The 12,727-nt window shown below is 51.7% G+C and overlaps 1 protein-coding gene across 1 annotated transcript in view; it reads right to left on the minus strand.

The window, feature by feature from the left end:
* The window catches only part of MRGBP (MRG domain binding protein), a 28,722-nt gene extending 16,925 nt beyond the window's left edge, over positions 1 to 11,797 (minus strand). Inside the window, exons 1-2 of the mRNA XM_029612658.1 lie at positions 11,491 to 11,797; positions 10,135 to 10,256 (exon numbers count right to left, since the gene is read on the minus strand). Coding sequence (XP_029468518.1) covers positions 10,135 to 10,256; positions 11,491 to 11,638 — 270 coding nt within the window. The 5' untranslated portion in view covers positions 11,639 to 11,797. The remainder of the gene's footprint in view (positions 1 to 10,134; positions 10,257 to 11,490) is intronic.
* Positions 11,798 to 12,727: the final 930 nt, after the last annotated feature.

Genomic DNA, 12,727 nt, shown 5'->3' on the forward strand with positions numbered 1-12,727 from the left:
TAGACATGCCAATCTGACTGCCCGGGCTTCCAGGCGGTTTATGTTCCAGAGGGCCTCTTCCTTGGTTCAACGCCCCAAGTTCCTCAGGAGAGGCTTCTAGGAAAAGTAAAAAGTCATGGGATAGGAGGCGATGTCCTTTCATGGATTGCAAACTGGCTATAAGACAGGAAACAGAGAGTAGGATTAAATGGTCAATTTTCTCAGTGGAAAAGGGTAAACAGTGGAGTGCCTCAGGGATCTGTATTGGGACCCTTACTTTTCAAAATATTTATAAATGATCTGGGAAGGAATACAACGAGTGAGATAATCAAATTTGCAAATGTTACAAAATTATTCAGGGTAGTTAAATCACAAGTGGATTGTGATAAGTTGCAGGGGGACCTTGTGAAACTGGAAAATTGGGCATCCAAATGGCAGATGAAATTTAATGTGGATAAGTGCAAGGTGATGCATATAGGGAAAAATAACCCATGCTATAATTACACAATGTTGGGTTCCATATTAGGAGCTACTGCCCAGGAAAGATCTAGGCGTCATAGTGGATAACACATTGAAATCATCGGTTCATTGTGCTGCGGCAGTCAAAAAAGCAAACAGAATGTTGGGAATTATTAGGAAGGGAATGGTGAATAAAACGGAAAATGTCATAATGCCTCTGTATCGCTCCATGGTGACACCGCACCTTGAATACTGTGCTCAATTCTGGTCGCCGCATCTCAAAAAAGATATAGTTGCAATGGAGAAGGTACAGAGAAGGGAGAGCAAAATGATAAAGGGATGGAACAGCTCCCCTATGAAGAAAGACTAAAGAGGTTAGGATTGTTCAGCTTGGAGAAGAGACGGCTGAGGGGGGATATGATAGAGATGTTTAAAATCATGAGAGGTCTAGAACGGGTAAATGTGAATTGGTTATTTACTCTTTCGGATAATAGAAGGACTAGGGGGCACTCCATGAAGTTAGCATGTAGCACATTTAAAACTAATAAGAAAAAGTTATTTTTCACTCAATGCACAATTAAGCTCTGGAATTTGTTGCCATGGGGATGTGGTTAGTGCAGTTAGTGTAGCTGGGTTTAAAAAAGGTTTGGACAAGTTCTTGGAGGAGAAGTCCATTACCTGCTATTAATCAAGTTGACTTAGAAAATAGCCACTGCTATTACTAGCATCAGTAGTATGGGATAGACTTAGTTTTTGGGTATTTATAGCCTGGATTGGCCACTGTTGGAAACAGGATGCTGGGCTTGATGGACCCTTGGTCTGACCCAGTATGGCAAGTTCTTATGTTCCTGACAGAAAGCTCCCCAGTCCTGGAGGCTCACATCAGTTGTAAGTCGGGACCGTTGAAGTGGTTACATATGTGCCCTCACCCACAACACTACTTCCAGGGTTGCCACCATTAAACCGAGGACTTGAAGATAGCTCCACACCATTGGGCGTATTGTGTTCTTCAACACATGCACTTGGGACATCAACTTCCTTCTCCGCGTGGTCGGGAGGAAGACCTTGCCCTGCTTGGTGTCGACCCGGACTCCCAGATATTCTAAGGAGTGGGAGGGTTTGAGACTGCTTTTATCCAGGTTTATGACCCAACTGAGTTCCTGAAGCAAGGAGATCACCCTGTTGGTCACCTGGAGGCTCTCTGCCATGGACTTTGCCCAGATCAACCAGTCGTCCAAGTATGGGTGCACCAGGATTCCCTCTTTTCTCAATGCTCCCCCTACGACCACCATAATCTTGGAAAATGTTCTGGGGGCGGTGGCCAGGCCAAAGTGCAGTGCCCAGAACTGTTAATGGTGACCCAGTACCGCAAATTGTAGGAAACGTTGATGTTCTTACCGGATTGGAATATGTAGGTAGGCCTCGGATAAGTCCAGGGAGGTTAAGAACTCTCCTGATTGGCCAATATCACAAAGCATAATCACTCATAGATGTCAGCTGATGCTCTTGAGATCCAGGATGGGGCGAAAGGAACCTTCCTTCTTGGGTACAATGAAATAGATGGAATAATACCCCGCATTTTCCTGGGGCACAGGTACTGGGATTATAGCCCTCATCCTGAGGAGCCTTAACAGGGTAGTCTTGTGCTGGGAGTGGCAAGGAGATATCATGAATATGTCCTGAGGACTGCTGCGAAATTACAGCGCATATCCTTCTCGTATGACCTCCCGTACTCATTCGTCCGAAGTGATCTCGACCAACAGTTGGTCGAAAAGGGATAGTCAACCCGCTATCTCCTCGTTCCGAGGGTGGGGAGGCAAAACTTCATTGGGGGGTTCGGGACAAACCTAAACCCGAGCCCGACCCTCTCTTGGGCTGCAGACTCCAAAAGGACTGAGACCTCCCAAAGGACCAATACCTCTGAAATGTCAAGTTTCTGTAGGGGCAAAAGTGTTGGGAACCCCTGGATCGACCCCCTCATGGGCAAGGGGCGCTGTAACTGCTTTCTCTTATCTTCCGGTAGCTGGGGGAACTAAAACTTCCCTCCATTTACTGGCCTGCTTTTCCAATTTGCTTCCGAAGAAGAGTGATCCTTTAAAGGGCATCTTTATGAGATTTGCCTTGGAGGTTACGTCTGCTAGCCAATTCCGCAGCCATAGCTGTATTCTGGCCAACATCACTGAGGCCACTCCTCTGGCCAATGTATGGACTACGTCCGAGCCCACATCAGCTAAAAAGGCAGCAGCAGGTTCCATAACCGCTCTGGAATTTGCCTCTAAGTCATCCACTCCCTGAGAGAGTAGGCATGAACAAGCTACAAGGGCACAACAAGAAGCAAATCTGTAAGGTCATTGCTATTGCACCAAAGGCCTGTTTAAGGATGGACTCCATCCGCCTATCATGCACATCCTTTAAGGCCGCTCCTCCCTCCACGGGGATAGCTGTTCGCTTAGAGACAGCACAGACCAGCGCATCCACTTCAGGGAAACACAAGCATTCTCTCGCTGCCGGATCCAGGAGATATAGAGCTTCTAATGCTCGTCCCCCTTTAAAACTTGCTTCTGGGCCATCCCATTCCAGGTCAACTCCTAGATGCCTTCCAGTACTGGAAAGTAGCAAGAGGCTTTCCGTAGGGAAATGGGATTCTTCTTTTGTTGCATCATAGAGTCCACCTCAGGAACTTCCAGCATCTTCAGGGTCTGGGAAACCAGGACCGGCAATTTGTCTCTATGGAAAAACCGTAACATGGTCAGATACGGTTCTAAACCACAGGGGATTTCCCCATCTTCCAAGGAATCTGGATCCTCCTCTTCATCTGTGCCATCTAGGTCCCTGCCAGGGATACTCTTGGTGAGTCGAGGCATGCTTCGAGGTCTGCTGATAGGACTGGGAGAGGGAGAGCTTACCGGCTGAGGTTCCGTCCGGACAGGGGCAAGTGAGGTAGCAGACTGCACCTGTACGAAGGCCTTAAAAGAATTCCACCCAAGAGAAGGCGGCTGGGTCCATGCCTATCCCAGGAGGTTCTAGGATAGGTGCTCCCATAGATGACCCAGCCTTGGGGGTTACTCAGATCCAGGGTACTTCCGGCTAAGGCTGTAGCTGACCTATCCTCTGAATGGGAGGAGTTGGGGTTAGCAAAGACCGGGGAGGCCAGCTCTCCCCGGGCTTCCTTACAATGCTTATTTAAAAAGGAAAGTCACAAAATGAAACACAGTTCATTGGTTTACCCTCATAGGTGGGCTAATATACATCCCCAATGAACTGTGTTTCATTTTGTGACTTTCCTTTTTAAATAGTTATTGTATTAAGTCAATTATATTCCAGTTTTTTTTAATAAAGTTCCTTAAAATGCTGACATAAGCAAGAATCCAGGTCAGACTGTGCAGCCCTAATATGACAAAAAGCAAAAGAGAAAGATGCTTATGTTTCTTTGCTGCCGGAGTCACTGGCGACAGTAAAGGAAAATTAGTGCTTACCTGATAATTTTTGTTCCTGTAGTACCACGGATCAATCCAGACACCTGGGATGTACCAGAGCTGACTTACCTAGTGTGGGAACCAGAGAGGCCCGCTCGGAGCACCCCCTTCACCAAATCCCCCGGAATCCGACGCTCGAACATCCAGCCTGTAATGTCTTGCAAAAGTGTGCAAAGATTTCCAAGTAGCCGCCCTACAAATTTCCTGGGGCGAGACTTGGTGACGTTCCACCCATGAAGTGGCTTGCGACCATGTAGAATGTGCACGTAGTCCCACCGGGACCGTCTTACCAGGCAGTAAGTACGCGGATCCAATAGCTTTCTTCAGCCAACGAGCGATTGTAGTTTTTGAGGCCTTACTACCTCTTTTTGGACCACTCCACAACACAAAGAGACGGTCTGACACCCGGAAAGGATTTGTAACCTCTAGATATCGTAGCAGAGCCATGCGTACATCCAGTTTCCTTAAATCCTTTGCAACCAGATCAGCTCGGTCCACATCTGAGAACGAGGGAAGCTTGATCGACTGATTCAAGTGAAACGATGACACCACCTTCGGGAGAAAGGAGGGAACCGTCCTTAAGGTCACCCTCAAATCAGAAATCCGCAAAAAAGGTTCCCTGCATGGCAACACCTGCAACTTCGACACCCGACGGGCCGAAGAAACAGCTAGATCCTTCAGCTTCGCCCGCTTTATAGGCTCAAACAGCGGAGCACACAATGACGAGAGGGCCAAATTGAAGTTCCAGGAAGGAGACGAGTGGAGAAGCAGAGGACGTAAGTGCTTTGCTCCTTGAAAAAACGAGCCACATCTGGATGCAATGCCAATGCTACCCCCTTGATCTTACCTCTAAGACATCCAAGCGCCGCAACCTGTACCCGGAGGGAACTACAGGAGAGACCCTTAGAAAGTCCGGCTTGCAGGACACATAAAATGTCTGATATTGACGCTCGCGTAGGATTTACCGCGGGATCCCTACACCAGACCTCAAAGACTTTCCAGACTCTGACATAAACTAGGGAAGTAGACAGTTTGTGCAACTGCAACAACGTGGTCACCACCGCATCAGAATAACCTTTATTCTTTAACCGCTGCCTCTCAAAAGCCATGCTGCTAGACAGAAGCGATCCGCCTCTTCCAAATAGACAGGGCCTTGATGGAGAAGAGCTGTGGACTCCTGAAACCGTAGAGGCTCGGCGGCGGCGAGATTGATCAAATCTGCAAACCATGGGCGTCTCGGCAACTCTGGGGCCACTAGGACTACCTCCGCCGGATGGAGCTCTATACGACAGATCACCTTGCCTATCAGAGGCCAGGGAGGAAATACGTACACAGTAAGATGTTCGTTGGCCAGGGAAGGACCAGGGAATTCAAGCCCTTGGTGCCTGTCTCTCTGCGATGACTGTAGAAGCACGGGGCCTTGGCATTCTTGAATGTGGCCAACAGATCCATGCAAGGCATGCCCCACTTGTCGCAGATGAGCTGAAAAGCCTCCTCGGACAGCTACCATTCCCCTGGATCGAGATGGGGACTGAGGAAGTCTGCCTACACGTTGTCCACACCAGCAATGTGAGATGCTGCGATGCTTACGAGGTGCTGTTCCGCCCAGTTCATCGACTGCTGCACCTCCAGCACCACCGGTCAACTCTTGGTTCCCCCTTGGCGATTAATTATAGACTACCGTGGTCGCATCGTCTGACAAGACTCGGATCGACTTCCCCCGAAGGAGTGGGAGGAAGGCTTGCAAGGCTAGGGCCACTGCTCTGGTCTCCAATCGGCTGCTCGACCACTGAGCCTCCTCCCTGGACCACTGCCCCTGCACCGACTTCTCCAGACAAACTGCTCCCCAGCCGGAGAGACTGGCATCCGTGGTGACGATTGTCCAGTCGGGTATTACCAGGGGAACTCCACACTCCAGATGTTCCAAGACGAGCCACCAGTCGAGACTAACTCTTGCGGAGTCTGTAAGTGGGAGCAGTAGATGAAACTGTTCCGAAACAAGATTCCAGCGGGACAGCAATGCTGATTGTAAGGGACGCATATGGGCAAAGGCCCAGGGTACCAACTCCAGAGTGGACATCATGGATCTTAATATCTTCAAGTAATCTCTCACCCTGGGCATCCGCATGGACAACAGGCCCCTCACCTGTCCCTGAAGCTTGACTCTGTAGTGAGGAACACTCTCCCCTGCTCCATGTCGAACAGGGCTCCCAGGAACTCCAAAGATTGAGAAAGGGTCAGACGACTCTTGGCAAGGTTGACCACCTAGCCAAGCGACCGCAAGAACTGTAGCACCCAGCGGACAGCAGCCTGACTTCGCCCGAATCAGTTGATCGCCCAAGTAGGGATGCACCAACAAGCCTTCCCTCCGGAGTTGCACTACAAACATCACCATTACCTTGGTGAACGTTTGGGGAGCGGTGGCGAGACCGAAAGGCAGAGCTCAGAACCGATAGTGATGTCCCAGAATGCAGAACCTGAGGAACTTCTGGTGTGACGATCGGATGCCGATATGGAGATATGCTTCCGTGAGATCCAGAGAAGCCAGAAATTCTCCTTGTTGTACCGAGGCGATAACTGACAGAATCGTTTCCATTCGGAACCGCGGTACCCAAAGGCATCTGTTGAATCTTTTAAGATCTAAGATCGGTCAGAAAGTGCCTTCTTTCTTTGGGACTATGAAGTAAATGGAATAGCAGCCCTTCCGACGTTCCGCGGACGGCACCAGCCTTATGGCTCCCAAATCCAGGAGGCGTTGCAGTGTGCCCTGCACAGCCTCTCGCGTTTCTCGGTATGCGAATGGAGAGATCAGGAACTTGTTGTGAGGGCATCGTACAAAATCTAAAGCGTAACCTTGACTTATCACAGTGAGGATCCACTGGTCTGACGTCAGCTTGGCCCATTCCTTGAAGAAGATAAATAGTCTGGCCCCCACGACTGGCACTGAGGAATCGACCGGCAGTATCTCACTGCGAGGACTTAGCCCCCGCAGCTGCCTGGGGGTTACCGGGCCTGCCGAACCTTCTGCCTCGAAAGGACTGAGACCATGACTGTTGCCTGCTTGCACCTGGGCGAAAGGACGATCCAGAGGACCGCGCTGGTCGAGGCCTCCTACTACCCCGAAACCGAGATCGAGTCGTAAAAGATCCTCTTGATCTGGGTCTGTCCTCTGGCAGCTTATGAACCTTGTTCTCCCCCAGAGATTGGATCATGTCCTCCAACTCCTTGCCAAACAATAACTTGCCTTTAAAAGGAAGCGAGCCGAGGTGGGCCTTGGACGAGACATCTGCTACCCAATTTCGCAGCCAGAGGAGCTTGCACGCGGAAACCACGGAGACCATGGATCTAGCCGACATGCGCAGCAGATCACAGAGTGCATCGGCACTGTATGCAATGAATGCTTCTAGATGGTTCGCCTGGAGAGCCTCCTTCTCAGAGAGGTTGGCATTGGCCTGGAGCTGCTGGACCCAGCGAAGACCCGCACGCAGCTCAAAATTACTACACATCGCCGCCCGGACCCCCAGTGCGGACACTTCAAACACTTTCTTGAGCTGGAGCTCCAACTTTCTGTCCTGTAAGTCCTTGAGGGCCGTTGCCCCCCATGACTGGGATAGTGGATTTCTTTGTAACGGCCGACACCGCTGCATCCATCTTAGGGACTCATAGCAGATCCAATGCATCCTCCGGGAGAGGATATAGCTTGTCCATAGCTTTACTTACCTTCAGTCCCAAATCCGGGGTGTCCCATTCTCTGAACAGTAGATCCGTCGCCGAGAAATGGAAAGGGAAGGAAACCGTAGGACCCATAAGGCCCAGCAAGACCGCCCAGCGCCAGCAGAGCTTCTAAGTCTAGCTCCCCCAAGATGGCCGGAATAAGCAGATTCAACGCCTCCTTCTTAAAGAGACGAACCACCTTTGGATCGTCGCCTTCCATCACTTGAGATCCTCTGCTTGAGTCTTGCTGCGGATCTGCGTAACCCTCGGCCCCCCCCCCCCCCGGGGGCTTGGCCTGCAGATCCGGATCGTCCTGAGACGTGGAGTCTGTGTCCATCCCCGATGGCACAAACCATAAGGGTCGTTTACCCTTAAGTGGGTCAGATCCTCCCACGGACCTATCGCGCTTCCGTGACCTTCGGGCCTGCGGCTGTAACAAAAGCTTCTCTGCAGCCTGCTTTCTCCCTGCCTTTTTAGCCTTATAGGCCTTGTGCATCAGCAATACAAATTCTGAGGAGAAAGAGGAGTCCAGGAGGAATCAGCAGCCCCCTCAGGGCTATCCTCGTCTACAGGAGAGGCTGCACCCGCGGGGTCGCCCCCCCGAAAGGAATTTCCTGCGGGCAGAGCAAGGAGGGGTGTTTAAAATCCCCTCCCCCATTGCTGCCCGCGTGGCCGCCTGAAACTAGCCCAAAATGGCTTCCGTTCCCGCGCTCAGTGGGAACGGCTCAGCTGACACCATGCAACTTGTCATCACTCGCGTCGCCGACCACAGAGCTCGACTCCGACCCTCCCGATGGAAAACGGAGGGTCCCTCGCCACCCTGCGAACAATCGGAGCAGAGGCCTTCGCACGAGAGACGCACACGCAACGAGCCACACGCGCTGCATGAGGAGCCCTGAGGCATCCTAGGCCTGACAAAAATCCAAACAACCAAAACGGCGAAAAGCCCGCGAAAAAACGGTGGCGCAGCCCAGCGGGAAACACAGGAAAATTATCGGAGAGTCGGCGCGCTCAAAACCAAACAACTTTTTTTTTTTTTTTTTAAATAAAAGTAAAACAAAAACTTGCCCGATCACTGTCCCTGGTGCTGGAACAGGTCCTGCTCCTGTGGGGGTGAGTGAGCTGGGCTCTCTGGTATCACCCCGACGCTGCTGATGACCAAGTGCAATAGTAGCAGCGGTCTCGACCAGGAGGGATGGTCCCCTCAGGACCTAGCAACCCCCCCTAGAGACTCACAGAACCTCCGACGGTGAGGGGCTTGCTTTCTGTCTTTTTTTTTTAACCTATTAAAAAAATTAAAGGAACAGAATCCCCCTAATTTGCCAGCTTAAACCCTGGCTACAATCCTGACTCTACCAACTTTTTGTAATCAGGTAATCAGAACAGACTGTGGGTTTTGCACCTCCGCCATCTGCTGGAGACAGAGAAAGACAGAGGGACTGTGGGTGGCACCTAGGTATATATGGCAGGGTTGTTTTGAAAAAGCTTCTCTGTCTCCATCTGCTGGAGGGGAGGCAAAACCCAGGTGTCTGCACTGATCCGGGTACGTACAGGGAACTGCGTGTTCAGATGAATCGCGCTTAAAATTTTATGCTCACAGATTTTGGGCGCCTATGCGGGCCGCAGTGAGGCACACGCACAGCCCGTGCTCCTGGATTTACTTGTATTCTGTGCATAGTAAGTTGTGCATGTATGTACGTGCGCGATGTTATGCTCATGACCAGGGCGAAGCATTATGCGCACAGCACATGCGCAGAGCCGACATGCACTGCGCGTACCGACGCTCTATGGTGGGCAATACATGCACAAAAACACGTGCAAGAAGGCACCTCCGCAGCCTACCACGCGGTGTGCTGACCAAGCCAAAAGCGGGGCCTAGCCCACCAGGGGGCCGCTCAACCCACTCGGAAGCTCACTTCCCCTTATCCCAATGGATCGGGAATGACGTCGGTATGGTGTGTCGAGCAAGGAAACCAGAGGAAGTCTTACCGAAACCCCTTCAACATCTCTGAATCGGGAGTGTAGTGGGCGGAAATCCTTTTTTTTTTTTTTTAAACTTACCTGGGCTCAGCGCTTACCGGCCGAGTACAGGGACGGTCTCTGGCTGCCACCGCCATGCTCAGCTTCCTGCACCTGCTGCCCTTCAGCTGCTTGAGCAGCAAAGTCCACACTGGGAACTGGCCCCTGGATCAAGGCACACCTGTGAGGGATCTCGGAAATCGCCTCAGGAATTCCCAACTGGGGGAGGGACCTTTAGGTATCACCACAGGCGAGCGGGGCTCAATCTTTTCTCCAATTTAAAAGTAGAATTCCTTCTTCCAAAAGCGATCCCCTTAGGGAAAGCACATCTGCATCTGCTGGAGATGGAGAAATACTAAAGATGTATCTAGGGTGACGTCAGCTTTGAAATCTGACTCCGTCTCCCTCTGCTGGCAGGGGAGCATAAACCCATTGGTCCCGAGTCCATCTGGCTAGGAAATGAACACTGTGCATGCACGTTACTCACCAGGGCCTGCATATCATACATGGTGCTGAGGTGATCCCAAATAACTTTAGAGTTGATCTGACGTCCAATGTTCTGACTGAACTTGTCACGAATGCAGATCATGTGGAAGTGACGATTCACACCTGTTGGGGGCACAAAATCCATCATGCAGGATGAAATTCAGAAAAGGCAGCATTGGTCTTTATCATAAGGTCCCAGCCATGCAGGGTAACATCATAGCCTAGGGGATAAAACTGGGCAAATAAGACCCTCAACTCTGGTATAGAACTGAGATATAAGACCCCCAGCTCTGGTATGAAACTGCAGGATAAGACCCCTGCTCTGGTATGAAACAGACATAAGATGCCCAGGTCTGGTATAAAACCACAGAATAAGACCCCCAGCTCTGGTATGAAACTGCAGGATAAGACCCCTGCTCTGGTATAGAACCGGGGAGAAGCCCCCCCCCCCCAAGCTCTGGGATAAAACCACAGGATAAGACCCCCCCCCAGCTTTGATATGAAACTGTGGGATAAGACCCCCAGCTCTGGTATGAAACAGACATAAGATGCCCAGGTCTGGTATAAAAACCACAGAATAAGACCCCCAGCTCTGGTATGAAACTGCGGGATAAGACCCCTGCTCTGGTATAAAACCGGGGAGAAGCCCCCTCAGCTCTGGGATAAAACCACAGGATAAGACACCCCCCTCCCCCCAGCTTTGATATGAAACTGTGGGATAAGACCCCCAGCTCTGGTATGAAACAGAGATATAAGATGCCCAGGTCTGGTATAAAACCACAGAATAAGACCCCCAGGTCTGGTATAAAACCAGAGAGAAGACCCCCCCCCCCAGCTCTGGGATAAAACTACAGGATAAGGACCCCCCCCCCTCCACACACACAGCTTTGATATGAAACTGCAGGATAAGACCCCTGCTCTGGTATAAAACAGGGAGAAGACCCCCCGCCCCAGCTCTGGGATAAAACCCCGAGATAAGACCCCTGCTCTGGTATAAAACAGGGAGAAGACCCCCCGCCCCAGCTCTGGGATAAAACCCCGAGATAAGACCCCCAGCTCAGGTATAAAACAGGGAGAAGACCCCCCGCCCCAGCTCTGGGATAAAACCACAGGATAAGACCCCCAGCTCAGGTATAACATTGCGGGGGGGAGGATAGGAACCCCCTGCCCGAGCTTTTACATGAAGGAGGGAGGGGGAGATACGGTCACCTTCTCGGCTCTGGGGAAGTAAGGGGCTGAGGTCCGATCCCCGGGAGCAGCGGCGCACGTGGCCACCGCCTTCCCCCCAGGCTCCGACCGGAGGTTGCTGCACTCCCGCCGGCCGCGCTACGCCAGGCCGGGGATTCCGCGGCCTTACCCACGGGCTTGTGTCCGAGCATGGCGTGGAACAGGCAGACCTCCACCTCCGGGCTCCACACCACCGGCTCCTCGGCGGGCGCGCACGACGAGCCCGGCTCCACCGCCGCCGCCGCCGCAGTGCCCGTCCCGGGCTCGGCCTCCCCCATGGCGGCGCCGCGGCCTACGAGAGCTCGAGGACTGCGGCGAGGCCTGGGCGCCCCCTGCCGGCCTCACGCGGGTTTGTAGCCGGGCGGGCAGCGCCTCTGTAACGCTTGAAACGGCGACTTTGCATCTCCGAGGAGGAAGGGTGACGCCTGCTCGCCCTGCTGGAAAAGAAAAAGAGGCTTTTTACAGTTTCACCTTAGCAAGGAGGCTCCATGTACTGACCCTGCACCGCCCTGCGCCAGAGCTGAGCACCGTGCCCTGGGTGAGGCCTAAAACACCTCCTTTTCCTGCCATAAGAACTTGCCATGCTGGGTCAGACCGAGGGTCCATCAAGCCCAGCATCCTGTTTCCAACAGAGGCCAAACCAGGCCACAAGACCCTGGCAATTACCCAAACACTAAGAAGATCCCATGCTACTGATGCAATTAATAGCAGTGGCTATTCCCTAAGCAAACTTGATTAATAGCAGTTAATGGACTTCTCCTCCAAGAATTTAGGAAAGCTTGAAGAGTGGTGGAAGGCCTAGCAGCTGGGATTCAATGCCAAGAAGCGCAGAGTCCTGCATCTGGGGTGCGGCAGTCCAAAAGAGCTGTATGTGATGGGGGGGAACGAAAGACTGATGTGCCCGGAGCAAGAGAGGGCAGCGAAGCAATGTGACAAGTCCAGAGCTAAAGCCAGAAGAATGCTGGGTGGCACAGAGGTACTTGCAACCTGAATTGGAAACAGGATGCTGGGCTTGATGGATCCTCAGGCTGACCCAGTATGGCAACTTCTTATGTTCTTATGAGAGAGGACTAACCATATAATGCTGCTGCTTGAACATGCATGATTTGCTTTTGGACTTGGCTGCAGAACCAGTCCTTAGATTTTTCTCAAATGCCTGCATACCAGTACCCCCCGACTATAAAAGTCAGGGCCCAGTGTTGGCGGTCATTTGACTCCAATTCCCCTTTCCCCCCCATTTCCTCCAATTCCCCTTCCCCCCCACATTGCTTTGCCCTCCTGTCAAAGGGCAAAGCAATGTCATAATTACATCAAAAGCCATGAAAGCTAATTGGTTAATGGTAGTAACCCCCATGCCTTCTGTTAAG

Source organism: Rhinatrema bivittatum, chromosome 8, assembly GCF_901001135.1.
Source record: "Rhinatrema bivittatum chromosome 8, aRhiBiv1.1, whole genome shotgun sequence".
NCBI lineage: Eukaryota > Metazoa > Chordata > Amphibia > Gymnophiona > Rhinatrematidae > Rhinatrema > Rhinatrema bivittatum.